Here is a 26,526-nt window from a genome sequence, read left to right as displayed (position 1 = left end):
GGTGTCACAAGTAGAATTATCAATACAGACACCCTCCATCACCACTGTGATTCGATTTGGGAAGGTTGGATGTTGGTAAGTTGAAGAGATAATCATGAACTGAGGATGGAACCCAAGTAGAGACCAGAAAATCCCCCCTCACACACACCCTCATCCCTGATATGAGAGAACTGGGGTCTCTGAGTGAGCTTTCTGAGGAGGAACCATATCATCATAATTGACCTACGTTCCTCTACATCTGGATGAGTGGATAAGAGAGGCAAGGACAAGGTGACCCAGTCCCCTGGCTTTTCCTACCTGTCCTAGGGAAAGTGATAAGTGAAAATGCCCCAGAGGATTTAAAAAGCCTATGAACTTGCCTCAAAAACTAAACTGGTCCACCTTCTTGTGTTTATAATATAGCATGTAAATATAAATGTGATTACTGCAGATGTGGTGACAGTTGATGAACACTGGACAGCCAGCCCCAGGAGTGCAGAGACCACGTCTGTTTTGTTCATGGCTGTGAGGCCAGCTCTTAGCCACAGTGCCTGTTACATAGCAAGAACTTAATGGATATGAGTTAAATGATTCCTTCCAAGGTTCTACCTATTTGATGAAAAACACTAGGTTACAGAAGGGTTATTAAGATGACCAAGTTGGCCAGATCAACCTTATCTTATTAATTGTTCAGAAAAGAGTGATTAGGAAAGCTTGGGATTAAAAAAATAATTTTTGAAATCAAATTTTGATCATATAATTTAGAGCATGGGACATATTTAACGTTTTTATGATAAAAAAGATATTAAGATGACACTATTTCTCTATTTAATTAAATTAATTTATTTATTTTGGCTGTGCCACACAGCTTGTGGGATCTTAGTTCCCAGACTAGGGATCGAACCCGTAGCCCCTGCAATGGAAGCGCAGAGTCCTAACCACTGGACTACCAGGGAATTCCCTATTTCTCCATTTTAGACTATCATTCACATCTATTATTTCTGCATGTGTGATCATGCCTTCTCAATCAGTGAATTTGAAATAAATGATCAAGAAATCATGAATTTTCTATTTGGGGCAATGTTCAAAGTTTAATAAAACAATATAGTTGTAGGATTTGGAGTTGGAAGAGATTTAGATTTTCTAGTCTAACCCCTTTATTTTACTTATTTAACTGCAAAAGTTGAATGACTTGGCTAAGGTCATAAGTTAATGGGTAGAAAAGGGACTAGAATGCCTAATCCCATGTTTTTTCCCTCAAATATTTTATACTCACAGTGTTTGTATTGCCAAGTAAAAAAAAATTTTTTTAATAAAATGAAAACATTTACTAGTAGGACAGAATTTAAGGACCAAGTTCCTACTGTAATATCCTCTGAGACCACTAGGTGTCATCTTAGAACTATCATTACATATCATTACTGTAGGTCTTCGGATAATGGGAAAAATGCAGTGGATGGAACCTTTAGAGGTTTAGGGCTTCTGTATAAATTCTACCTAAGTTAAATGAAGATGATGATGATAGCACTTAATTCACAGAATTGTGAGGATTACAAATGAGATATAGGAGGATTACGTGAGGTACTGTAAGTAATAGTTCTGGTGCAGTGCCTGGTACATGGTAAGCAAGCCCTCAATAATTTTTAGTTGTTACTACTTATTCATCACCAGGGCATTCCTGTCATCTATTTTGATAAAAGATAAGAGAAGTAAAACAATTTTATAATATATGGATTTCAAAATGATAACTTTTGCTGCAACAGAAGGCTAATAAGCTATTCTTTTTGTTTACGTGAACTTCCCAGCTAGAGGTGTGTCAGTAATCAGTGACATGGATGTGTCAGGATCAACTCTACTGAATGACGGAGTTTTGGAGTCAGGAGAAAAGAAGAACAAAAGCCACAGGCTTTGGTATCTGATGGATCCAGGTTTGAATCCCAGCTCTGCTCTTTCCCACAGTGTCTGCATTTGTGAAATGGGAATAATTATGTATGTACACGAGACAGTTGCTGCAAGGAGTAGATCAGATGAGGCTAAGAAATGCTCAGCACAGTGCTCAGCAAATCCTAGCTATGCGACCTTGAGCGAGTTACTTAACCTCTGGAAGTTTCCGTCTCCTTGTTTGTAAGATGAGGTTTATTTTTATTTTTATTTATTTACTTTGGCTGCTCAGCTTGCGGGATTTTAGTTCCCTGACCAGGGATTGAACCCCGGGCCCTCAGCAGTGAAAGTGCTGAGTCCTAATCACTGGACCAGCAGGGAATTCCCTGTAAGATGAGGTTTATATGCACTCTTCAGAGTTGCTGTAAGAAACTAGTGAGACAGAGTCTGGAAGAAGGGAAAATGTGGTTCCCTCTTCCCCATTCCCGCTCTCAGTTATTTGCCTCTTCTGGACCAAGGGACTCTTTGGACCTACAGACCCCTTAGGAGGTGAGGGCTTGAGCTCTGCTGGGGACTCCATACAAGGCTTCCATCTTAGGGGGCTGGAACAGAACGTGGGGCAGGACCTGGGACAGTGCCTCTTGGGGGAGCCTGAAGCTCGGAGCTCTGTGGGTGTAAGGACGTGGGAACTAAATACAGAGGTGGGGAGCGAGCTGACATGATACACATAGAGTATGTGGGACAGTCCTGACCATGTGCATTGTAAGCTGCTTCCAAAAGAACTTTTCTTACCCTAAAGGTTCTACTACTCGAGACTTACCTTTTTCCCAAACTTGAGAACCATTTTTTCAGCATTGATGTGGTACAGAAAATTAGGATGGTGCTTTCTTCTTCGATAATCCTCTTCAGTAAATGGAATCTCAGAATCATCCTATGAGAGAAAAAAGGCCAGACTCCATGTGTTAGAGCTACAGAAACTGCTAAGCCCACAGATGCTAGGGAGACTATGTTCCTTTAAGCTCAAATAAAGCATTCTAAAAACTACTGCTTATTTTTATAGTGATTTAATTTTCTTGAAAATGTTTTAGCTAGCCAGATTCTATCATTTAAACTTAATTTAAACAAAATAAAAAATTTAAATGTCTTCTTTTATTTTGTAGAGACATATTGTCCCTGTGATTCCATAAAGGCATTAAAAAACCCATTTCCTAATAGTTCTTGCGATGTGTGTAGTTTCTTTTTTTTTTTCAATGTGTCTTTTAAAAAAAAAGTCTTTAGTTCTTTTATTTATTTATTTATTTTTAATTAATTAATTTATTTTTTGCTGTGTTGGGTCTTCCTTGCTGCGCGCGGGCTTTCTCTAGTTGCGGCGAGCAGGGGCTACTCTTTGTTGTGGTGCGCGGGCTTCTCATTGCGGTGGCTTCTCTTGTTGCGGAACACGGGCTCTAGGTGCGCGGGCTTCAGTAGTTGTGGCGCACAGGCTTAGCTGCTCCGCGGCATGTGGGATCTTCCCGAACCAGGGTTCGATCCCTTGTCCCCTGCATTGGCAGGCGGATTCTTAACCACTGTGCCACCAGAGAAGCCCTCATTTTTAAAATCTAAATTATGTGTGTTTTTTCTCTTTTCCACACTGCCTCTTTCCCTCAAATTCATCCCACATTAATGAGAACATACCATGTGCAAGTTTCTGTCTCAGGCTTTAAAAACTGGCTTCATCAGATAAGATATCAGTTTGCCCTAAGAATCAGGAAAGAAAAAGGAAAATATTTCCCTATACTGAGCTGTTCATCACTCAGTCTCTCCACAACTCACCCTGCTGTACACTCCTCCCGTGGAAGGACAATTAAATAAAAACTTCCTGGAGAATCAAAGGGAGAAACTGAGATCCATGATACAGAGTGATTTCCCCCCAATCCATCCAGATTTAGAGGTCCTATTTGGAGTAGGATTTCTAAAATATACAGTCCAGTCAGGAGCCTTTCAATCACATCACACTGGTATAAGTTAAATAACCAGCCCAAAGCATCTGAGTCCAGGGCTTACACGAAATTAATCAGAGAGGCAGAAGAAACACAAGGATGAGGACCCTGAGGTAGAACAGTCATTGCAGATTTGAGAAATGGGAAGAAGGGCTGAAATGACTGGAGCCAAGCTGGGGATTCGTAGAGGAGGAGGTAGGTAATGCCAGGGTTCTTCCCTGGTGGTGCAGTGTTTAAGACTCCACGCTCCCAATGCAGGGGGCCTGGGTTCGATCCCTGGTCAGGGAACTAGATCCCTCATGCCACAACTAAATATCCCATGTGCCGCAACTAAGACCCAGCACAGCCAAATAAATAAATAAATATTTAAAATAAAAACCTTTAAAAAGAAAAAGGGTAGGCAATGCCAGGTTGCCAGGGTTTGTGGACCATGTGAAGGAGTTTAGATTCATTCTAGGAGCATAGAAGGGTCTTAAGCAGGACTCTAACACAATGTGAATTATATTATATTTTATTTATTTATTTGGCTGCGTTGGGTCTTTCTCTAGTTGTGGTGAGCGGGGGTTACTCTTTGCTGCAGTGCATGGGCTTCTCACTGTGGTGGCTTCTCCCATTGTGGAGCACGGCCTCCAGGCTTGTGGGCTTCAGCAGTTGCGGTGTGTGGGCTCAGTAGCTGCAGCATGAGGGCTCTAGGGAGTGGGGGTTTCAGTAGTTGTGGCGCACGGGCCTAGTCGCTCCATGGCATGTGGGATCTGCCCGGACCAGGGAAAGAACCCGTGTCCCCTGGTTTGGCAGGCAGACTCTTAACCACTGCGCCACCAGGGAAATCCCTGAATTATATTTTAACAAGATCACTTAAGCTGTTTTTTGGAGATTGGACTGGAAGGAGGCAATGGCTCATTTGAATTAATTAGGATTTTTTCCCCCTGGAGCTGGGGATAGAGACTTCCTTCCCTGGGTCTCGTGGGCAGCGTGGACACCTGAACAAATCAGGACTCTGATGGGAAGACAAGAGGATGGCTGTTTGACTGGAAAACAGCAGCATCTACCCCAATCTAGTATTCACGTTTCTCTTTTGAGTTGCATTACGAAGTCATGACTTTTCACAAGCTCAGCTGATTTCAGTGAACCATAAAGCATCAGTCAGGGTCCTCGCATGAAAGAAATAGCACACTCAACACGGGTAATTTGAGGGTTTAATAATAGGACTATTTACAAAGATGTGGGCAGGTATAGGGAAATCACATACCCTGGAGTCAGTAACAGGGTGCTCAGTACCACTCCAAGGTCCCAGAGTATAGAGGGCGCAAGTGATAATTAGGACCTGGGGGTGAGCAGCGTGGAGAGGGCTGCCTGGCAGGAGCAGTGACTTTGGTTGAAGGGCTCAGCTGGCCAGTAGCAACTGGGTAGAAAGGAGTTGGAGGGATAATACCGTGACCTCAGTCTTCTCATTTTCCCCATCCTTCACTGGCGCTTCCCACTGGCCAAACCCAATGGGAAGCAGAGGGCAAGGTTGCTTGCTGATCTAGACTGCGAGGTCAGGGCTGGGTGATCATCCCTGCCTCTAGAAGTGGGTACATGATCCCAGGTCTGGCCAATCAGAGCTCTACATTTCCCTGGCCACAGTGACTGGTTTAGGGTTTGGCCTGTGACCTAAGACCTGGAAAAACAGCATATTCCAGGGCTGGGTTGGGACATGGTCAAAATGGAAAAGACAATTGAAGTTCTAGGGATGTAAGCCTGGGAGCTCCTGGGGGCCAGAAGGAGGGGACAGCTTACCTGAGAATGAAGCCTACTCAGAGAGGAAAAGAAGCAGGTGAATCGAGAAAAAGAGTAGGTTAGTTCTGAGAACACTTTTTAAGCCTCTAGATCCAGCTGTGCCTGAAGTCCATTATTGGACTTACCAGTTATATGAGTCAATAAATCCCCATTTTGCTTAAGTCAGTACAAGTTAGTTTATAACTGAAGGAGTGATGATGATCTATCAGGCCAGCAAAATGATCAGCCAGTCAAATGACCAATGGTTGTTTTGTAGCAGACACTTTACTAGACTCTTTGAGGGATAGAACTTCAACAGGAATAAAGTGACTGGCCTGCTTCCTGAGATGATAGCAACCAAATGGAATAGGTGAGAGAGCTTTATAAGAAAAGGACAGGAAACCTCTGGTCCCTGCCCTCAAAGACCTCCCAGTCCACTGAGGGAGAGAAAATTAAACAAACAAATGGCCTTTGACGCAATAAGTCTGATAAATCCCTAAATATTTCCTTATTATAAATAATGTATTCCATTGAGTCTAGTCCACTGTGCATTTTTTCCCCACATTTTAACATCTCTGAAATTAGAATGTGTCTTGTCATCAATGGTTTATCACAATGTACTCAGCCAAGAAGCATCCGTGCTGTCCTCGCTGGAGCCTGGGTCACCTTCGGGTCACCTTGAGCACATCCTGTCATCCTTAAACTGAGTTAGGTACTATGCATGTTGGTCTAATTGCCTTTTACGATGTCTTTAAAAAGATTGTAGTGTGACTCAGCACTGAGAGGAAAAGGTAGTTCATAGGCACAGAGGCACTGGGGCAGAGACACAAATGGAAATCTGGTCTCAGGGGAGAAAATAAGCAATACTAGAAGAATGACCCTGAATCCATTTTTTTTTTTTTGCAAAATAATAACCATGAGCTTTATAGGAAACTACCTAGAGATGAATGACATGACTCAGGTTTTATACTAAGTTATTGTGTGAAAACAGACAGAATGCAGGTGTGATTCAGAGAAACTGGGCTCTGAGTTTGAAGAAGTTTGGGGAATACTATCACCACCGTATTTTGCTTATATTTTTCCTTTTAATGTATGCACAGGAATGTATATGACAAAGATATAGGTCTAAATAAGTCTAAAAGAGAGGGCTTTCAATACATTTAAAATAAAAAGTGATATGGGGGCTTCCCTGGTGGCGCAGTGGTTGAGAGTCCGCCTGCCGATGCAGGGGACACGGGCTCGTGCCCTGGTCCGGGAAGATCTCACATGCCGCGGAGCGGCTGGGCACATGAGCCATGGCCGCTGAGCCTGCGCCTCCGGAGCCTGTGCTCCGCTCAACGGGAGAGGCCACAGCGGTGAGAGGCCCGCGTACCGCAAAAAAAAAAAAAAAAAAAAAAAAAAAAAGTGATAAGCATTGTTATACTTGACTAGGCAGCATTTCCTTTTTTTTTCTAAGGGGCATGTAAAACAATGTGGCCCCTTAGAATGGAGTGTTCTCTGAGCCTGTGAACTCTGCAGAGTGCTTATTACGGGGTAGGGTTCAGGAGTGTAAGAATACACCATCCACTGTAGAAAGTTCTCGCGTGCAGATTACAAGGAATCGGGGGTGAAATGTTGCATAAAAGAAAAGCCAGCACACTACTTACTGGGTCCAGGGGTTTGGACCGCGCCCAGGTCATCACCGTGGACACTAAAATAAACACCTTCCGCTTTTCGAAATGGCTGATTTCTTCATTCAGGGCTGTAGGGCCAAAAAGCGGAGCAGTTACTTAGATCCATTTAGAACGTGTTTTAAAATCATGTGTACTTTTAATTACCAGCGAGACCTGAAGTGACTCCTCTTTCAAGGAGTAGTGGCTTTACACCAGGGGGGCATCCCCTCTGATGCTTCACTGTCCCCTCCCCATCTTTGTCCCTGGCTGCCCCCCTCCAGCCACCCGACCTCTTCTGAGCCCAGCTCAAATCTTCAGTCCCTTCCTATTTCCTGGCCTGCAGCGCTGTGCTTTCACTTTTGGGGAGGGCTTGTGATACTGATAATAGCTGACACGGATGGGAACAGTTCATGGGCTTTATCGAATTCTCACCATCAGGGGATAGATACTCTCATCTCTGTTTCTACCTTCTAAGAGAGCTGAGGCACAGTTTGCCCAGGATCACGGAGGGAGGTGGTGGTATAGAGTCCGATCCAGGAAGCCTGGTTGCCCGGCCTGTGGTCTCCCTACTATGCCCCCCCTCCAGCTGCATGGAGAATGGAGTGGGAGGTCCCAGATCAGAAAGCAAGGCCCTCTTTTTTTTTTTTTTAACCATTAAAAAAAATTAAAGTATAGCTAATTTTCAATGTTGTGTTAGCTTCAGGTATACAGAAAAGTGATTCAGTTATATCTATCTATATCTATATCTAATATATTCTTTTTCAGATTCTTTTCCATTATAGGTTATTACAAGACCTTGAATATAGTTCCCTGTGTCGTACAGTAAATCCTTGCTCTTTATCTAGTTTATATATAGTAGTATATATATGTTAATCCCAAACTCCTAATTTATCTCCTTACCTTCCCCCGTCTGGTAACCATAAGTTTGTTTTCTATGTCTGTGAGCCTATTTCCAGTTTGTAAATAAGTTCATTCACATTATTTTTTTCCATTCCACATATAAGTGATATCATGTGACATTTGTCTTTCTCTGTCTGACTTACTTCACTTAGTATGATCACCTCTAGGTCCATCCATGTTGCTGCAAATGGCATGATTTCATTCTTTTTTATGGGCAAGGCCCTCTCATGATTTCACATAAAGCAGTGCTATTTAGCTTAAGCGCTTGCAGAAGGAAGTAATTCCCTCCCCCTCCACTCTCCCTGGCTGGGGGAGAGCAGCTTATGCGTTGGGGGCTGTGGGCTGTGTGTGGAGGGAGGGCTTTGGTAACACCCCGATGCTTGATCACGAATCATCTGTAGAGATGGGAATTTAGAATAGTGGCGGCCTGGACCTGGGAGTGTCTGGTTTCCAAAGGACTTGTCATTCCACAGGAGGGCTCCCCACACATTTAAGCATTGAATCTCCTTGAATACTTTCTGGCATGTGATTCCACTAAAATATTTTTCATAATGTATAATTTTCCAGGAAAAAAAAAAACTAAAGTGAGATATAGTTAAATTGTCAGAGGATATAAGCGACACAGTAGTCATGGTAAGTTTTAGTCTCATGAGCTGATTTCTCGAACAACAAGGAAAACAATAAAATACTGATATCCCGAATCTAATAAACTCATGGATTCCAACCATAAGGTGAGAAAGTATTATTGAATTAAGTCTAGGAACACTATGTCCACAGACCTACTAGAGAATGGACTTGAGGATACGGGGAGGGGGAAGGGTAAGCTGGGACAAAGTGAGAGAGTGGCATGGACATATATACACTACCAAACGTAAAATCGACAGCTAGTGGGAAGCAGCCGTGTAGCACAGGGAGATCAGCTCGGTGCTTTGTGACCACCTAGAGGAGTGGGATAGGGAGGGTGGGAGGGAGGGAGACTCAAGAAGGAAGAGATATGGGGATATGTGTATACGTATAGCTGGTTCACTTTGTTATAAAGCAGAAACTAACACAACATTGCAAAGCAATTATACTCCAATAAAAATGTTTTTTTAAAAAAAAGACACTATGTCCACATATTAATCCCAATCAAATGTTAACTTTAGTTTCTATTTTTATTCTATTAACAAAAATCGCCTCTTTAATTTAATTTTGTTCTTTTACCCTTCCTGCTCTGCTGTGCCTCAGATTGGCCTATTTTGTGAATGCTTGGCACACTTAGAGGTCTTCTAACTGGGTTATCCTTTTTTATTTGTGATCATTTTAATGGGTCTAAAATGATGTGCTTGTTCACTTGTGAATGAGCAGCACATCTTATCCATATATACAAATGTTTTCTTGCATTTCTTATACTTCATTTCTTTCTCCAGTTTTGCCTTCCTTTGATAGTATCTGTGAAAGGCAAGGTAGAAGAATTCTTTTATATTAAAATCTTTGAAAATAGTTCAATAAAACATCATTAAGAAGTAATACATATCCACTGGAAAAACAAAAACAGAAAACTCCCCAAATCTCAGAAAGTACATGAGGTAAAGTGAGAAAGTTCCCTCTACTATTCTCTCTATAGCCCCACCCACCCCATGTCCTCCCACTCACCCAGTCCCCCATGACTGACCAAGGGCTATACTTTCTTACAGACACAAACACTTTGTATCTCAAAAAAGAGGTAACACATTTAAAAGTTTTTCACCAAATAGAGAATAAAACTGTCTTAATTATTTAAAGCTCTTTATTAGAATGAAGAAGGGAGCAATATAGAACATACTCTACATTTTAAAGCTCATGAAAGGAAATGCAGTATCAAAGTTTGAGAACTACTATGTTCCCTTGACGATTAGTGGGAGAAATCCTGTTAGGTGCTGAAGCTCATCTGTCATAGCAGGAACTCAGTGGTTAATGTCTAAAGTTCATAATCAGAGGACATCAGTGCAGGCGTTTTTGTGTATTAAAAGGAACAAGTGGGTTAAATGAGGTTCCTTTTGAACAGTAGAGATGGGATGGAAAAGAAATGCAGGGAATTGTTGCTTTTTATTCTAAATCCTACTGTGCTTTTTAACTTTCAAAACATGTCCAGGTTTTATTTCAGAAAAAAAATTAAAATGTAAAGAAAATTGTGAGTATACATTATACAGAAAAAAAATCAATTTCCAAAGACCGGCACAAAATAAGAACTCAATAAACATTAGGTCTGATTATTATTTTAGGTGGTGAAATTATCTTAGAAAGTGCAATTACACATCATCTGTAAATATTTGCAAAGGGATAAAAACGTGGAGAGTAGGCGTTTAAAAAGCTCTGTTCCAAAAGATGACACATTGTTCATGTTATTGATTTGTCTCTTACTGAATGAAACTTAGGCCCACAGGGATAAATGAGAAATCAAACATTCTAAGCTCCTGAGGACTCCAGCACATCCACAGAGAGTACTTTTTCATCATGATTTCTCTGAATATGGTACAGACATTACTGAGGCTTTATTCCATTTCTCTGAACATGAGCCAAAATATAGCTTTGCTATTGGTCTTATTCAGGGGTTGGCAATGTACCGCCTGTTTTTGTAAATAAAGTTTTATTGGAACCCAGCCCATTCATTTACATATTGTCTATAGTTGCATTCTTGCTACAACAGCAGAGGAGTTGGCTTGAAAAGCTAAACATATTTACTATCTGGTCTTTAACAGAAAAAGTTTGCTGACGCCTGAACTAATCTGCCAAAACCCAACATACTGAAGTGTAAAAAATATTGCAAAGTAAGGTGCTTGTGTCTTTTTGGCTGTCCTCCTAGCCTAGAATGGCAATTCAAATAAGCTGATTTGCTCTCTCCTTTGATCCGGACTTAATAAGGAGATGAATCACAAAGCACCAAATTGCTAAACATCATCTTGTCCCTTAGAGTTCATTACCTATTTCAAAGCATTTAAAATATGAAAGTGTTCTCTGAGACCCCTTCCTGACCCTTTCTATTGGGGAACACTTGTTGAACTGAATCAAATCCTCACAGTTAGAAATAATTCCTTTTCTCCTGGGGTTTCACTGGTGGCGCAGTGGTTAAGAATCCGCCTGCCAATGCAGGGGACACGGGTTCGGGCCCTGGTCCAGGAAGATCCCACATGCTGCAGAGCGACTAAACCCGTGCGTCGCAACTACTGAAACTGAGCTCTAGAGCCTGCAGGCCACAACTACTGAGGCTGCACGCCACAACTACTTGAAGCCTGCGTGCCTAGAGCCCGTGCTCTGCAACAAGAGAAGCCACTGCAATGAGAAGCTCGCGCACCACAATGAAGAGCAGCCCCCGCTCGCTGTAACTAGAGAAAAGCCCCCGTGTAGCATCAAAGACCCAACACAGCCAAAAATAAAAAAATTAAAAAAATAAAAAAGAAATAATTCCTTTCCTCCTAAAGTCACATCCATCTTGTGATAGCTTTTGTGTCAACATGCCATTCTCTGCCCTGCATGAAAGTTTCTCCGGAGTCCCTTAGCTCTCTTGTGGGCCTACAAGAGCCTTGAGGGTCTCATTTTTTTAAAATTTGTCTTTGTATCTTCCCAATACGTTCAACCCCACCTCCTTAAGCCATGCCTGTGGAATGAATAAAGGTTGAATTTTGAAAGTTAATGTTTCATTTATTTTAATGATTAAAAATATTCTATTCTTCAGACACATAAATCAATGGAACAGAATAGAGAGCCCAGAAATAAACCCATGCACTTATGGTCAGTTAATCTATGACAAAGGAGGCAAGAAAAGACAGTCTCTTCAATAAATGGTGCTGGGAAAACTGGACAGCTACATGTAAAAGATTGAAATTAGAACATTCTCTGACATCATATACAAAAATAAACTCAAAATGGTTAAAGACCTAAATGTAAGACCAGAAACCGTAAAACTCCTAGAGGAAAACATAGGCAGAACACCCTTTGACATAAATTGTAGCAATATTTGTTTGGATCTCTCTCCTAAAGCAAAGGAAATAAAAGCAAAAATAAACAAATGGGACATAATTAAATGTAAAAGCTCTTGCACAGCAAAGGAAAACACTGACAAAATGAAAAGACAACCTACTGAATGGGAGAAAATATTTGCAAATGATATAAACGATAAGGGGTTAATATCCAACATATATAAACAGCTCATACAACCCAACATCAAAAAGACAAATGACCCAGATTAAAAAATGGGCAGAAGAACTGAGTAGACATCTTTCCAAAGAAGACATACTGATGGCCAACAGGCACATGAAAAGATGCTCAACATGGCTAATCATCAGGGAAAGGCAAATCAAAACCACAGAGATACCACCTCACAATTGTCAGAATGGCCATCATCAAAAAGACAACAAATAACAAGTGTTGGGGAAGATGTGGAGAAAAGGGAACCCTCATGCACTGTTGGTGAGACTGTACCTTGGTGCAGCCATTGTGGAAAACAGTATGGCAGTTTCTCAAAAAACCAAAAACAGAACTACCATATGACCCAGCAACTCCACTCTTGGGTCTATATCTAAAAAAACGAAAACACTAATTCCAAAAGATACATGTACCCCAGTGTTCCTAGCAGCATTATTTATAATTGGCAAGATATGGAAGCAACCTAAGGTCCATCAACAGATGAATGGATACAGAAAAATTGGTGAATATATATACAATGGAATACTACTCAGCTATACAAAAAAGAATGAAATTTTGCCATTTGCAACAACATGGATGGACATATTATGCCAAGTAAAATAAGTCAGACGGAGAAGGGCAAATACTGTATGATATCACTTATATGTGGAATCTAAAAAATACAACAAACTAGTGACTATAACAAAAAAGAAGCAGACTCACAGAAATAGAGAACAAGCTAGTGGTTACCAGTGAAGAGAGGGAAGGGGGAGGGGCTTTATGCGGTAGAGGATTAAGAGGTACAAACTATTAGGTATAAAATAAGCTACAAGGATATGATGTACAACACAGGGAACAGGCAGTATTTTATAACAACTATAAACGGAGTATAACCTTTAAACATTTTGAATCACTGTACTGTACACCTATAACTTATAATATCGTACATTAACTATATTTCAATTTTAAAAATTCTATTCTTCGGAAGCTCCTGTTGCTAAATTAATTAAACAAGGAAGCCATTAGATTGAGGTGGTCCTAATAGCTTAGCAGCCTAAATAAACAAACCCAAACCTAAGAACAGCCAATCACAAACAGTCAACTAGGCTCTCCCAAATAAGGGAAACACTTAAGTTACAGCCAGTCAAATAACTGCTTTTCTCTATAAAAGTCTTGTCCCTAGCTGCTGTTGGTGGAGCTCCTAACCACTTCCAACATGAATCAGATTGTTTTCTGTTGTTATTTTTTTTAATCCACGTCACATCCCTTGCAGGGATCTTAGTTCCCGGACCATGGATAGAACCCAGGTTCTCCGCTGTGAAAAGCTCAGAGTCCTAACCACTGGACCGCCAGGGAATTCCCAATATGAATTGATTTTTGTTCGCATAAACTCTTCTTTTTTTATATATAATAAGAAACACTGTCAAATGCAGTAAACATCAACTTTATTTTTATGTATTTATTTATTTTGGCCACCCTGCACATTATGTGGGATGTGGGATCTTATTTCCCCAACCAGGGATGGAACCGGTGCCCCCTTCACTGGAAGCACAAAGTCCTAACCACTGGACCACCAGGGAAGTCCCTCACATAAACTCTTAAATATTTTCATATGCCTCCGTCTATCTTTTAATGCTATCCACAGGCATATCCACTCATCTGATTTCACTTCCTGTTTTAGGTGAATTTCAGATCAGTTCTTCCACGGTCCTAATTTGCCTAGTGCTCCTGAGATGACTCTTAGGTAAAGTAAAAAGTCCCGTCCCTGGAGATCAAGGGTACATCTCACTGACCAGACACTGCCCAGATGGCTTCCTCCACTTGCTGGGGGTTCTCAGTGATGTTATAAATGATGACATCACACTCCAGCAGGTGCATGAGAAGGTCTTCTCGAGAGATAGCCTGAAAAAGAAAGTTGACTGTCATTTGTTGCAAGAAGCGAACAAAGTAACCTTAATATTTAGATGGGAATGACAATTTCCAAATGAGACATGTTGCCTGGATAGTCCCACAGGAAACATTCGCAGAAGGATTTTTTTATTTAAAATGAAAGTTTGGCTCTCTTCTGTGTGTAGTTTTCAAGTAACAAAATTTATGTAAATAGCCCGGAACAGATGAATAAGAAAATTGCATAATGATCTTAGGTACTATTTCTGCATGCTGTTTAAACCCCAATTCAGGAGGAGAGAATTAGAACACACTGGAAGAAAATGTGTGAGGCATTTAAAACAAACTCAAGCGCTATGCAAGTTTCTTTGAGCAACTATAGATCATGAATCACTCAGAAGTGCTGATAAGTGATTAATGTGGATTATTTCAGAATCCTCAAAATGGAATTAATCTGGTCTCATTCGAGATGTAAGGTACCTTATTACAGTTGACAGCAGGGAGTGTTTTTAAAAAAACAGAAACTTTTAATGGTTAAAAATACCAAGTTCTTATATGAGATGAAAGTCACTTAGGTGATCATTATGTCCAAAGGAAACCACACACACTTGGTAAATCATGATTGGAATGATTGAGGATGAAACAGGCACGTCTTCAAGAGAATGGACATCCTGACCAGATATTGAGTGACCATGATTGTGCATTCACTGGTTCCCCCAATAAATATTTCTGGGCCCTGATTTTCACCCCAAGGGGAAAGGCAAAATAAATAATGTATGATTGTTGATACTACAGATTAGCGTGTGAGTGTGTGTGTGTGTGTTGTTGGCAAAATTTTAACAAATAACTAGGGTCTAATGTGGACGAGGGTGCAACTAAGCACATATGAAGCCTTTGTACAAATTAGAAAAAGGAAACCTGCTCTTGGTGGAAAAATTATAAGGCACCCAGTCTGGGACACACTGTAGCCAGCAGAACCCATCACTTTTCAGCCCCTACTCATGCCCATAGCTGGGCATCCTTGTGCAGTGTGCAACCTGTACAGCCCTACAGGGCAGCCCCCAATGTAGAAAGGGCTATCATAGAAGTACATTTGAGGTTTGATGGACTAGGTGAAGTATGGGACTATGGCTCATAGGAGTTGACATTTGAGCTGGGCTGAAAGGATGAATACAAGCTCACTCAGCAGAGCCTGGGAAGTTCACGGACTAGCAGGCCATTTGCTGAGCCAGGCAAAGGCACCTTTGACAACCTGGACCAGCCTAATGCTCTTCCATCCTCCACTCTCTCTCACCTTTCATGCCACCCTTGCTTCTTCCCCTTGGCCGCCCAGAACCCAAGCTCTAGCTGTACCGATGCTTTCTATTCGAAAGCACACCATACACTTTCCCAGGTGCCCCCTTGTGTGTCATTTCCTTGTCCCTTTATCTGCTTGGAAAGCTCTATTCAGCCTTGGAGGTTCAGCCTCAGTCCCAGCATCTCCAGTAGATCCCAAGCTCCCAAAGGAGGGCCAGCTGTTCAGAATCTCCAGATCAGAGGAGCTTAGGGGGTCTTGCTCCGTGTGGCAGGGAGGAGTCTGAAGCTCCATTTGCCTGGCTCTATAGATAAAACTGAGAATTCATACTGCCCTTTTCAGAGTGCTCTGGACGCGGCTGTGCGCACACCTCTGTCATCATGTCACTGTCCTGCTCTGGAGCCACTAGTTGACATTGCAGGGTCCCTGCTAGGCTGTGAGCTCCGTGTTTATCTGTGGGTCTTCGAAGTGCTCAATACTCATTCACTGAATCAAATTCAGGTATAAAGAGTGATCAGTGATGGAGATCTGAAGCAACGCAAATAGCCAGGAGAATGGAAAGGAGGCGGTCTTTCGAGAGCGATTAAAGACACGGGTTGAGGCCTCCCTTTCTTCAGCTGCCACTAAGGTGCTCCATCCTTCCGAGGAAGCTAAGGCCGCGTTGGGGCGAGGCCCTCACTTCATCTGTCCAGCAGCCCCCGCCTAGCGCTGGCCCCGCACCATGGCCTCCGTCTCAGAGCTCGCCTGCATCTACTCGTCCCTCGTCCCGCATGACGATGAGGTGACGGTCACAGAGGACAAAATCTATGCTCTCATGAAAGCAGCCAGTGTAAACGTTGAACCTTTCTGGCCAGGATTGTTTGCAAAGGTTTTGGCCAAGGTCAGCACACAGGGAGCCTCATCTGCAGTGCAGGGGCTGGTGGAGCTGCCCCAGCAGGAGGTCCTGCCTCCTCCACCACTGCTGCCCCTGCTGAGGAGAAGAAAGTAGATGCAAAGAAAGAAGAATCTGAAGAGTCTGATGATGACAGGTTTGACTAAACGTCTTTAGTAACATGTTCAATAAGAAGCCGAGCTCTTTAATTTGAGGTCAGCAAGGAGGCACTCTGTGCTCTGGAAAAAACTGGCAGAACAGGACTTCAGACAGACATTTTCCGGAGAAATTTTTATGAACCCAATATTGTGCGTCTTCTCATACCTAGAAAAGCACCAAAGTCATGACTGGAGAGATCTGCTCCTTGTGACCAGCGCCGACTTTTGCTGAGACGTGTACTTGGTTGCACGTGGCCCCGTCACCAAAACCATATGCATCCTGAATCCCCACACCTCAAGCTCTTTGGAGCAGTTCCTCAGAGCTCTCTGAGAGGCTGTCTCCCAGGCTATAGTCTTCAGTAAACCCCAAATAAAACTGAATCCACAGCACTCGCAGTGTGTGTGTGTGTGTATGTGTGTGTGTGTGTATGTGTGTGTGTGTGTGTGTGTTTTCCAGTCTATAGTGGGAAGCCAAGAGCCCACAGCAATACCAGGCTTGCAGCTGTGATGGGGGCAAGTGCATGACGAATGGTATAAAGGACACTCTTGGTTGTCTACAGACATCCATCTCCTTTTCTTCTTTCCCAACAGAACCCCAATTTTGTTCAGATATGCCCCTTCTCAGCCTGTGGGAAATTAACTCCACCTTCTAGCTTAAGGAATGGGCCTTACTGATCTCAGGGTAAGTGATTGGTTCAGGAATCAGCAAGTGACTCAACTCAAGACACTGAGGTTCAAGGAGATACCTGTGGGGTGCTGCTGGAATGTTCATCCTCCTTTTGCTGAGAACTTCTGGAAGTTCTCTTCATCAGAGTGTTGCTGCGTTTGTGTGCAAAGCCCTGGAATGTTGCCGGCTTGTTGCCAATCTGAGGATGAAGTCACCCCCAGAGGAAGACAGAGCACAGAAAAGGGCAGGAAAAGGAGCTGCAGCCCCTGGATCATGCCAGGCCTGAAGCAGGTGCTTCCTTGAGACCACCAGCCACATAAGCTGATGAATTCCTTATTGGTTATCGATTTGCACTGCCTTTTTTTTTTTTTTTTCTATTACTTGCGGCCCCAAACAGCCTAAACTGGTAACAGACAGCAAGGCCCTTAATACAAATTAGGGCAGAGTAGTTTTTTTTTGTTTGTTTGTTTTTTGTAGTATGCGGGACTCTCACTGTTGTGGCCTCTCCCGTTGCGGAGCACAGGCTCCGGACGCGCAGGCTCAGCGGCCATGGATCACGGGCCCAGCCGCTCCGCGGCATGTGGAGACCAGACCGGGGCACGAACCCGTGTCCCCTGCATCGGCAGGCGGACTCTCAACCACTGCGCCACCAGGGAAGCCCCAGGGCAGAGTAGTTTTGTAGAGGAGTGTGAGAGACTTCATCCTGGGTAAATTGATATAGAAGTGCTGCAGGACATCTGGGGGAGTGGACTAGGAAGCGGTTGGATGTGCAGGTTGGTCAACAGGGCTGGAGAAGGATTTGAAAGGCATTGGCTTGTACAGGGGAGCTGAAGCTATAGGACTGGAAGCGGTTGGATGTGCAGGTTGGTCAACAGGGCTGGAGAAGGATTTGAAAGGCATTGGCTTGTACAGGGGAGCTGAAGCTATGGGACTGAATAAGATTTAGAACGGATGCCTATTAGGAGAAGGGAGGGAGCTCTGAGAAAAACTGCATTTAAAGGGAAGGAGTGGATGCATAAGGGCAGTCTGCCAGCTGCTGCTGCTGGGAAGCAGGGACGAGAGGCCCTTGGTAATGAGGGGCTGGCTGGTGACAATGGCCAGGGCATCTCCTGTGAAGGGGTAGGGGCTGGAGAGTGCAGGAGTGAGGCCTGCAAAGGTGGCTGAGCCCTCTTTCAGGTTCAGTGGTGGCAGGGGCCAGGGGCAGAGAAAGAGGCAGGGAGGCCAAAGTAAGGGTGTGTGTGTGTGTGTGTGTTTCCAGCGAGAAGGATGTGAGCATACGTAGTAGAGGTGGAAAGAAAGAAGCCAGTGGCGAGTGAAGATCCAGAAGAGGGTAAAAGGGGGTAAGTGGCGAAGAAAGTTCCCAAAGATAGTAGGAGGGGACTCATTCATTCATTGACGAATACTTATTGAGGGCCAGTGCTGTCCGTCACCGTGCAAGGATACACATGAGAAAAAATGGGGTGCTGTCTCTACTCTCAAGGAACAGATTGTAATAGTGTGACCCACAATAGACAGATAATAACAACGGAGTAAGAAAAGTGTAAGAATCTAGGCAGGTAGAGAGCTCAGAATCTAAACTGGGAGTGGGGAATCATGGAGGGCTTCCTGGAGGAGAAGACAACCCGAGTTAAATCGTGACGGATGGATAGGGCTGGTTGGGGGAGGGAAGAGGGAAGGCTACTCCAGGGTACAGCATGTGCAAAGCCGTCTCCTAGGACCTAGAGGGCTGCAGGCAGGGTGACGGGAGGAATTAGGCTGGGAGGGTCACCCTACTTGCAGATATTTAAGTCCTTGGATGAGGACTGTGTAGAATTTGTCATGTGAAGGCAGCAGTATTTCTCAGTAAGACAGCCATATAACGGTGTTATCTTTGAGTGGCTTATTACCAAAGGAGACGTCTCTTTCACAGATTGCGCCGGCCATGGCCCAGAGCCACGTGGGGGTGATACAGGGCAGAATACATTTTAAGTACAGGGCAGAGAACTTTATGAGTCTGAAAGTCCAAATGAGATCCATACTTTCTAAGAATATCTCATTTAAGTTCTTTGCTGCACGCAAGACTTGAAAGTGGAGAGACAAGGGTTGTTCATTTCCATCACGGGCGGAAGACCTGCCCTCACCTCTCTCCTCAGCTTCCCCACCGTCTCACGTTGGCAGGAGAGAGGAGACAAGGAGCAAACACATTGGCAGGGCATCGGAGCAGGGGGTGGCCCTCCCCTTCGCCCCTCTCAGCAGTCCCTCTGGACTTACATAGTAGGTCTCCACGGCAAAGTTGGGGCAGGGGGTTTCGAGCGAGGAAAGCGTGCCCACGATCTGGAATGTGCCTTCCTTCAGGTTGGCTGAGGAGGCTTCTGGCACCGCTGATTTATCTTCATCGTGCTCTTCCTCCTCTTCAGTAATTTCTTCAAGTGAAGCCCCGACGACAGAGTTAGAAAGAAACTGCAAGCAAACAGGAATTTCCTGAATACTAAGAACAACGGAGAGTAAGGCCAGTCAATGAATGATGATTCTAAAACCTGACCTTTACTGAAGGTTTGCTAGTGGTGCCACCCATGCTTTGTACACCGGTATCTCATTGAAATTGGTTTAATTCCCACAACGACACAGTGAAGTGTCTATTCACTATTATGACTCCCCATTTCATAGGTGAGGAACTCAGGCTCGGAGAGCTTAAAAGCTCGTTAAGGGTATTAGCCTTCCCTAGCGTCAGGCAGAGCTGGGCTAAATTCACGATGGCTGTTTTGTCTAACAGATAGGTAGAAATGTAACGCGATCAGCTTAGGTAACTTAAATTTGCTAGTAGCCACATTAACAAAAGGAGAAAGAAACAGGTGAAGTTAACTTAGGTAAAGTTTAAATTTTTAAAAATTTAGGTAACTTTTTATTTAACTCAATATCCAAAACATTATCAGTTTAACATGTCATCAATATAAACATTATTGAGGTATTGTATATTGTTTTCTTTTCCCATAGTAAGTGTTTGAAATTTGATGTGCATTTTACACTTACAATGCATCTCCATTTGGACTAGACACTTTTAAACATTCCACAACCACATGGGATCAGTGGCTATGAATAATGAAATAGAATGAGGTTGGCAAAGTTTCTTTTTTTTGTTTTACAAAAGCTGTCTTTGCGAGTTGTTTATGCAATGTTCATGGGTTTCATATATAAATAGAAATAATTTTAATTTATATATTAGACATATAATTTATAGTTTAAACATGTGTAAATAATCATGACGATATCACCCCGTGGGAGTAAAAACACAACAGAATGCCCCACCCCCTTTATTTTGATAAAAAAACAGTCCAAGTTAATAGACAAGGTGTCAGGTTCAATCTCTTATTGGAATCTATTTTTCCCAAGTATGCCATATAAATTTTCATTTACCTCTCAAACACACATATTCAATTTTATTATCCCATTTCACAGATGAGGAGATTGAGGCCCAGCAATAAGTAATTTGCCCAAGATCGCATAGGCAGGGAGGGGTGAAGTTGGACCTTCTGATAATGACACCCACGGCTGCACAGGTGCCCCGCCCTGACACACTACCCAGAGATCCGGGGAGAAGGGGCTGTGGTGGCATTGCCCAGCTGGGCCTGAGGACAAGAGACATGGTTCTACTCCCATATTGCTTAGTGCAGACAATAGCAATTACTTGGAATTTGAGAAAGTCAAGTCCTGGTTTGTTAAGGAATAACCGGAAATTCTGTTATTGATAAGCTTTGGAAAAAATCTCTCCCAACGAAAAGTTTTATTGTAAAAATATTATGTCGTAAAAAATAATCAGAGATCAAAAGGGGACAAAGTAAAAAGTTAAATTCTCTTCCCTCCCTCCCTCCTAATTTCAATCATGTCACGTCCCTTCTAAAGTACTCCAATGGCTATCAATGGATTTAGAACATAAACCAAATTCCTGACCAAAGCCCCACAAGATCTGGGCCTTTGGGCTTGACTCTGCTTTGCTAATTTACACAATAAATATCGATGAACTGCTGACCATGTGTGAGGCACTGTTTAGTTGCTGAGCTGGGCCACATTTTGACTTTCACAGGCCCTTTCCTCCAAAAGTATATTAAAAATGATATTTTATGACTGTATATCTATAATGACACACTATCTTTGACTCTAAAATTTGATTTGCTTCCTTCCTATTTTAAGAGAAATTATAACATTTGTGCGGGCCCCAAAGCCACATGGGTCCTGGGCACGGTGCCTGCTGTCCCCTGGAGCCCCTGGTTCACTGCAGCCTCTCACCATTCTGTCCTCTGCAACCTTTGCCTTTGCCATGCCCTCTGGGAACTATTTCCTCGGGCTGGACCTTCATCTTGTGTGTGTCAGATTAAATGTCACCTTTCAAGAGAGCTCTTTCATGCAACTCTATTTAAAGCAGCTGCGCTCTTCCCCCAGTTCACCTCTTCTATTCTCTTTCCTTCAGAGTACTTATCACCTATTGAAATATCTTGTTTATTCTAGTAATTATTTATTGTCTGTCTCCTTCCAGAGGGGCAGGGTCTTCAAGGGTCAAAACCTTTTTTGGTCTTATTTACTGTGCCAGCCTTTTAGTAGGAGCTCATGAATGAGTGACTCCCATCCTCCAGAGGTGATAACGGTTAAGTGTCTTGTGTATCCTTTGAGACGTTTTCTGTATTTAGGTTGTCTATCTACCTATCTATCTATCTATCTATCTATCTATCTATCTATCTATCTTCTCTATATTTGTATCTATCTTTTTGAAAGTCACAAGTAAGTTCATACTACTCCTGTCTTTTTAATGCTGTGTTATTGCATTTAGTTTTGGACTTCTTTTTCCGTCAGTTGCCTGATTCAGACGAGTTGGCGGGAAGGGAAAGAGAACCCGGTTAGGAGGTCGGAGACCTGGCCCTATGTCCAGGACCTGCCCCCAACTCGCTAAGTGATCTTGGGCAAGCCCCTTTCTGCCTCGAAGCCTCAGTTTCCTCTTATTAACAGGGGAGGAACCCCGGCTGGAATGGAGATCTCCAAACACCTGGGCTTCCAGGTGGGGCGCTTGTCTAGCCTGGGTGCAGACTGGGGAGCAGGGGCCATTGGCCGTGCCCAGGACGAGGGAGGGTCCCTTAGGGGAGGCCCTGATAGCGCCCGGTGGTGCAGGCCCTCGCTGGGTTCCGGGGCTGGGGCGGGGGACTGGCAGTTGGGGGCTGGGGTTCTGCTGTGATCCACCGCCGCTCACCTTCCCGATGTTTCTGCTGCTGTATGAGTCCAGCAGGTTTATAAACACCCTCTGGATCCGGATAACTTTCTTCGTCCGGGTAGCAACTTCCTCTTCTTCAGCCATGGTGGGAGCCTCGTTGGTTGCTAAGGGGAAAGCGTCCCTTTGGTTGCCAAGGAGATGGAGCCGCGGCCCTAGGACCGCGGGGCCAGGCGGCCCTCCGGGGTTGGGGCTAGGGCTCGGGGCGGGGCGTTTCCGGGGCGGAGGGCGGGGCCTCCGGTTTCCTGCGCCAGGCTGGCTCTCCCTGCCCAGGGAGCCAGGCAGGCCTGCGTCCCCGCCCGAGCCCCACCCTCCCCTGCTTCACGCCGGGGGCCCTCGGGCAGGGCGCGCCCTCCGTCCCTTTCCTCTCATTCGGTAACTCCGGAAACACGTCCCAGTGTCCACCTGACACGGAGCACTAAAAATACTCATGAATCTGATGAAAAGGTAAAACCCGCAAGCCTAGGCTTCTCCTGAAACGTTGGAGTGAATGAACGTGCCCCTGTGGGGCGGTCTGACCAGGAGGGCGTGACATAATCCTCTACTGCAGAGAAGGGCTGTTGCCATGGAGTTTTGGGGTCATGGTGTGGTCCTCACTGCTGCCAGTCGCTGCTTGGTCCACTGGGCTCAACTGGTTTAGCAGTTCCGGGGCTGGGATGGGAGTGCCTAGCAGCCATTTGTGCTGGGGATTCACCCCCATTCACAAAGGGATAGAATTTAGACTTTGCCCTTTCCAAATCAGGTTAGGCACGCAGTTGCCGAGATAAACCGACAAATTAAAAGATGCCATTCGATTTGTCTTATCACAGAAGCACAAAGGTCATGGTGGACTATATATATATATATCCTGTTATCTTAGAATAGTAAATATTTTTGTGCTTTAAACATTAACTTGTTGAATGTAAATATTTAACACATGGATTGACTGTGTACCTTTTTTTTTTTTTTAATACTGATTGCCTCAGAAATTGGAGATGGCCAGGGAGCTCCAGACAGCCTGGAGGTTCTGGGCACTCAGGCATTTGGGAGACTAGGCTTTGACTTCCAGCTCTGCAGCCATTTGTGGGAGACTGGGGCCAACCTTTTAACCTTACCCAAGCTGTTAAATTGGCTGTAAAACGGGGTGAAACCGCCAACCTAACAGGGCGGTCAGGATTAAACAGGATATATGAAAGCACCTTCTGAAGTGGTCTCCAAAAGTGAAATTGCTTTTTTTCTGCAACGCTGAAGCACACTTCTACCAATGGGAGTTTTTCATTCCTTTTTTCATCCCCACCCTGACTCCCTTTCCTTTTATACATATGTCTCATTGAAACTTCTGTTTTGATAAAACAACACTTTGAAATTTTGCAGACTTAATTGGGGAACAGCTTGCTCACAGCAACATTCTTTTTTTTAGTATCAACAAGAAAGTGCTGTCAATTTAAATGTAAAAATACTCATGTAAGACCAGTACAAAACGTGATGGAATAAATACTCTTCAGCATTCTTTCAAAAGGTCTATTAGATCAAATATTCTGGAGTTCACTAGTTGCCTCATTTCCAGATTGTCAGTTTGACCCTACTGACATGCAGTTAAGCAGGTTAAGTACTTTTATTCAACCGGTCATGCTACTGTAACTCATTTTTGTTTCATTCTTGCTTACATTACTGATAACATGTAAATGAGCTAGTTACAAGGGGATGGCTTCCAGAGAATTTTATATCATATTGGTAGGTTAGGAAAGGAGATTCTATTGGTCAATTCTATTATGCCAACTAAGGAATCTTTCTTCTCCTGTTATTCCTTTCCTCTTTAAAATTTTTTTTTTATATTTTAGTTTTTATTGAAGTATAGTTGATTTACAATGCTGTGCTAGTTTCAGGTGTACAGCAGAGTGATTCAGTTACATATATAGGTTATTACGAGATATTGAGTATAGTTCCCTGTTCCTCTTTCAAAAATCAGCTTTCATGTAACCACAAAGTTCAGGGGATGCTTTTATTGACACATATGGGGATGGTTGGTGGAGTCAGAAGACTTGGGTTCTGACTGTACCCTCCTGCTCACAGGTGGGCTGCTGAGCAAGTGCCACAACCTGTCCAAGTCTCAGCTGGACATGTCACACACAAAATGAAGGGGTAAAAGGCAGAGTTCTTAAGTCAACGTGGCACGTATCAGAATCTGTTTTCCTACCCTGTTCCCCCTTAACAATCAAACCACACATTTCGTGTTTTTGAACACTGGCGAGAGAATAGTGCAGTGCTGTGATGGGAGAAGCAAATGAATGCTCAGTACCCCAGGAGCTGCTGATTAGCTGTGTGGGATGTGTAATGATTGATTCTGGACCTGGAGGAAAGGTGGGAAGTGTCATTGTGGGAAATGAGGTGTGCATCCTCTTCATAATCATACTGACGCTTCAAGGACCCTGGGAGCAGGCACAGCTCAGCACAGATTGGTGCTTTTGCTAGAAAGGGATGTTCTTCAGCTGGTTTGAACACCGTTATCTATTGCATTTCCCTTCTCTAATTAGTATATAAAAGCTAATGTAGAAAATATGAAAAAAAAAAGAAAATTACTTATCTTACCACCTAGTGATGGCTACTATATTAACATTGTAGGGTATTTTATTTCATTTTTCCTTCTGTTACATATAAGATTATTTTTCAAGATGTAGTTTTAAATCCCTTTTTTCCTGTAGTATAATTTTCTCCAATTTTAATGGCTGCATATTTTTCTATCAAGAGGATCTGGCATAACTTAACCACTTTTTAGAGCCTTTTCAATTTTTCATTAGCGAAAATGACATCCTTGTTGTATATCTTCTGCTGAATCATGTCACTATGCTAGATTTCTAGGCTATTACCAGCACAGAAGTTATAAGCTTTGTAAAGGCTTTATTACCACTATTTTCCAGAAAGGTTTCACCAATGTATATTCCAATAGAGTGTAACTATGCCTCTCACTAAATCTTTATTGATATCATTATATTTAAATAAGAGAAACTATTAAATTATTAGGTAAAATGGCTCAACATAGCTAAGCCTATTTTCCTTTCTTGAATTACTGGTCTGGTCGAACATCCTTCAAGTGGTTACTGGACATTTGTATATTTTTCTGAGTTGATCATATTATTTGCCCCTTATTTTTTTCTTACTGACTTATAAGAGCTACTTATTTGGAGGTTCTTTTTTTCTTTTTCTTTTGGAAGTGAAATCAAGACTTAATTTATCTGGTTAAATTCTTTTAAAAATCTAGGTAAAATGAAGGTTTTCATACCTAGTGGAGGTCTTGATATGTGTGGTTCTATTAACGTCTTCTCTCTCTGTTGCTCTTTCAGAGTAATAAAAAGAGCAAATCACTTCACACCGAAATGGAACAATACAGAATTCAAAAATGGAAACGGAATCTCTCGGAATCAAACATTTATCACAAAATGAATGCTTTCAATTTTTAAACATACAGTCACTTTTTTTCATACTTAACCCAAAATTAGTAAACAGAATTTTATTCAGACTTTACAAATATCCTTTACATTTAGCCTGAGATTAAGCATGAGAAAGTTCAACCTGAAGTTAGACTTCATTACCCAAACACTTCAGCATCTGAAAATAAAGCTGAGGATGAATGCTCATTTATCAAACATAATTTAAGCATTCCAATAAACTCTGACAATGAATAGTGACCCAAACCAAACTTTAACTTGCCCTGGTCTATATGATCTTCAGAGCCTAAAAGTACCTATTATTTAATAATGATTTTAAAAAGTCTTCAAATGACAAATTATGAAGGTGTGTCCAGATGTGGAATTTTAGTTCAACATTTCTATAGTTGCTGCTTTAGACTAGTATTAAAAAAACAACTCCCCAATCCTTATTATTCAACATGTACTTGAAAACATGTAGCAGCATGGTATAGTTTATTTTTATAAATATTAGTACCTGTAATAAAATATAAAATACAGAGTCTCCGTTTTTCAAATATTAAGTCTCTGAATGCTTCATTCATCCTTTGGTTTCAAACGAATATGATGCACTTATATGACACTGCAGATTTAGCATTCAGACAGAACACTGTACATCTGTTGGGGAAGGAGGGGTGCTGTGGGAATACCAAAGCACTACTCATAGAAAGGAAACGTTGA

At 42.8% G+C, this 26,526-nt stretch overlaps 1 protein-coding gene and 1 pseudogene across 3 annotated transcripts in view; one reads left to right on the top strand and one right to left on the bottom strand.

Moving 5' to 3' along the window:
- AK7 (adenylate kinase 7) overlaps nucleotides 1–22,489 on the bottom strand; it is a gene marked incomplete at its 5' end in the record, with an annotated part of 53,685 nt that extends 31,196 nt beyond the window's left edge. For both annotated transcript variants that reach the window (XM_079700019.1, XM_079700020.1), the window contains 5 exons: nucleotides 2,681–2,791; nucleotides 7,244–7,338; nucleotides 14,086–14,194; nucleotides 19,420–19,608; nucleotides 22,385–22,489. In XM_079700019.1, the coding sequence (XP_079556145.1) occupies nucleotides 2,681–2,791; nucleotides 7,244–7,338; nucleotides 14,086–14,194; nucleotides 19,420–19,608; nucleotides 22,385–22,489 (609 nt within the window). The remainder of the gene's footprint in view (nucleotides 1–2,680; nucleotides 2,792–7,243; nucleotides 7,339–14,085; nucleotides 14,195–19,419; nucleotides 19,609–22,384) is intronic.
- Nucleotides 16,195–16,511, top strand: LOC307050849 (large ribosomal subunit protein P1-like; annotated as a pseudogene). Its single transcript has one exon. The product of its transcript is annotated as a large ribosomal subunit protein P1-like (transcript).
- Nucleotides 22,490–26,526: the final 4,037 nt, after the last annotated feature.

The sequence above is a fragment of the Hyperoodon ampullatus genome (assembly GCF_949752795.1).
Source record: "Hyperoodon ampullatus genome assembly, chromosome: 3".
NCBI classification, from domain to species: domain Eukaryota; kingdom Metazoa; phylum Chordata; class Mammalia; order Artiodactyla; family Ziphiidae; genus Hyperoodon; species Hyperoodon ampullatus.
This window is presented reverse-complemented; position numbering and strand designations above follow the sequence as displayed.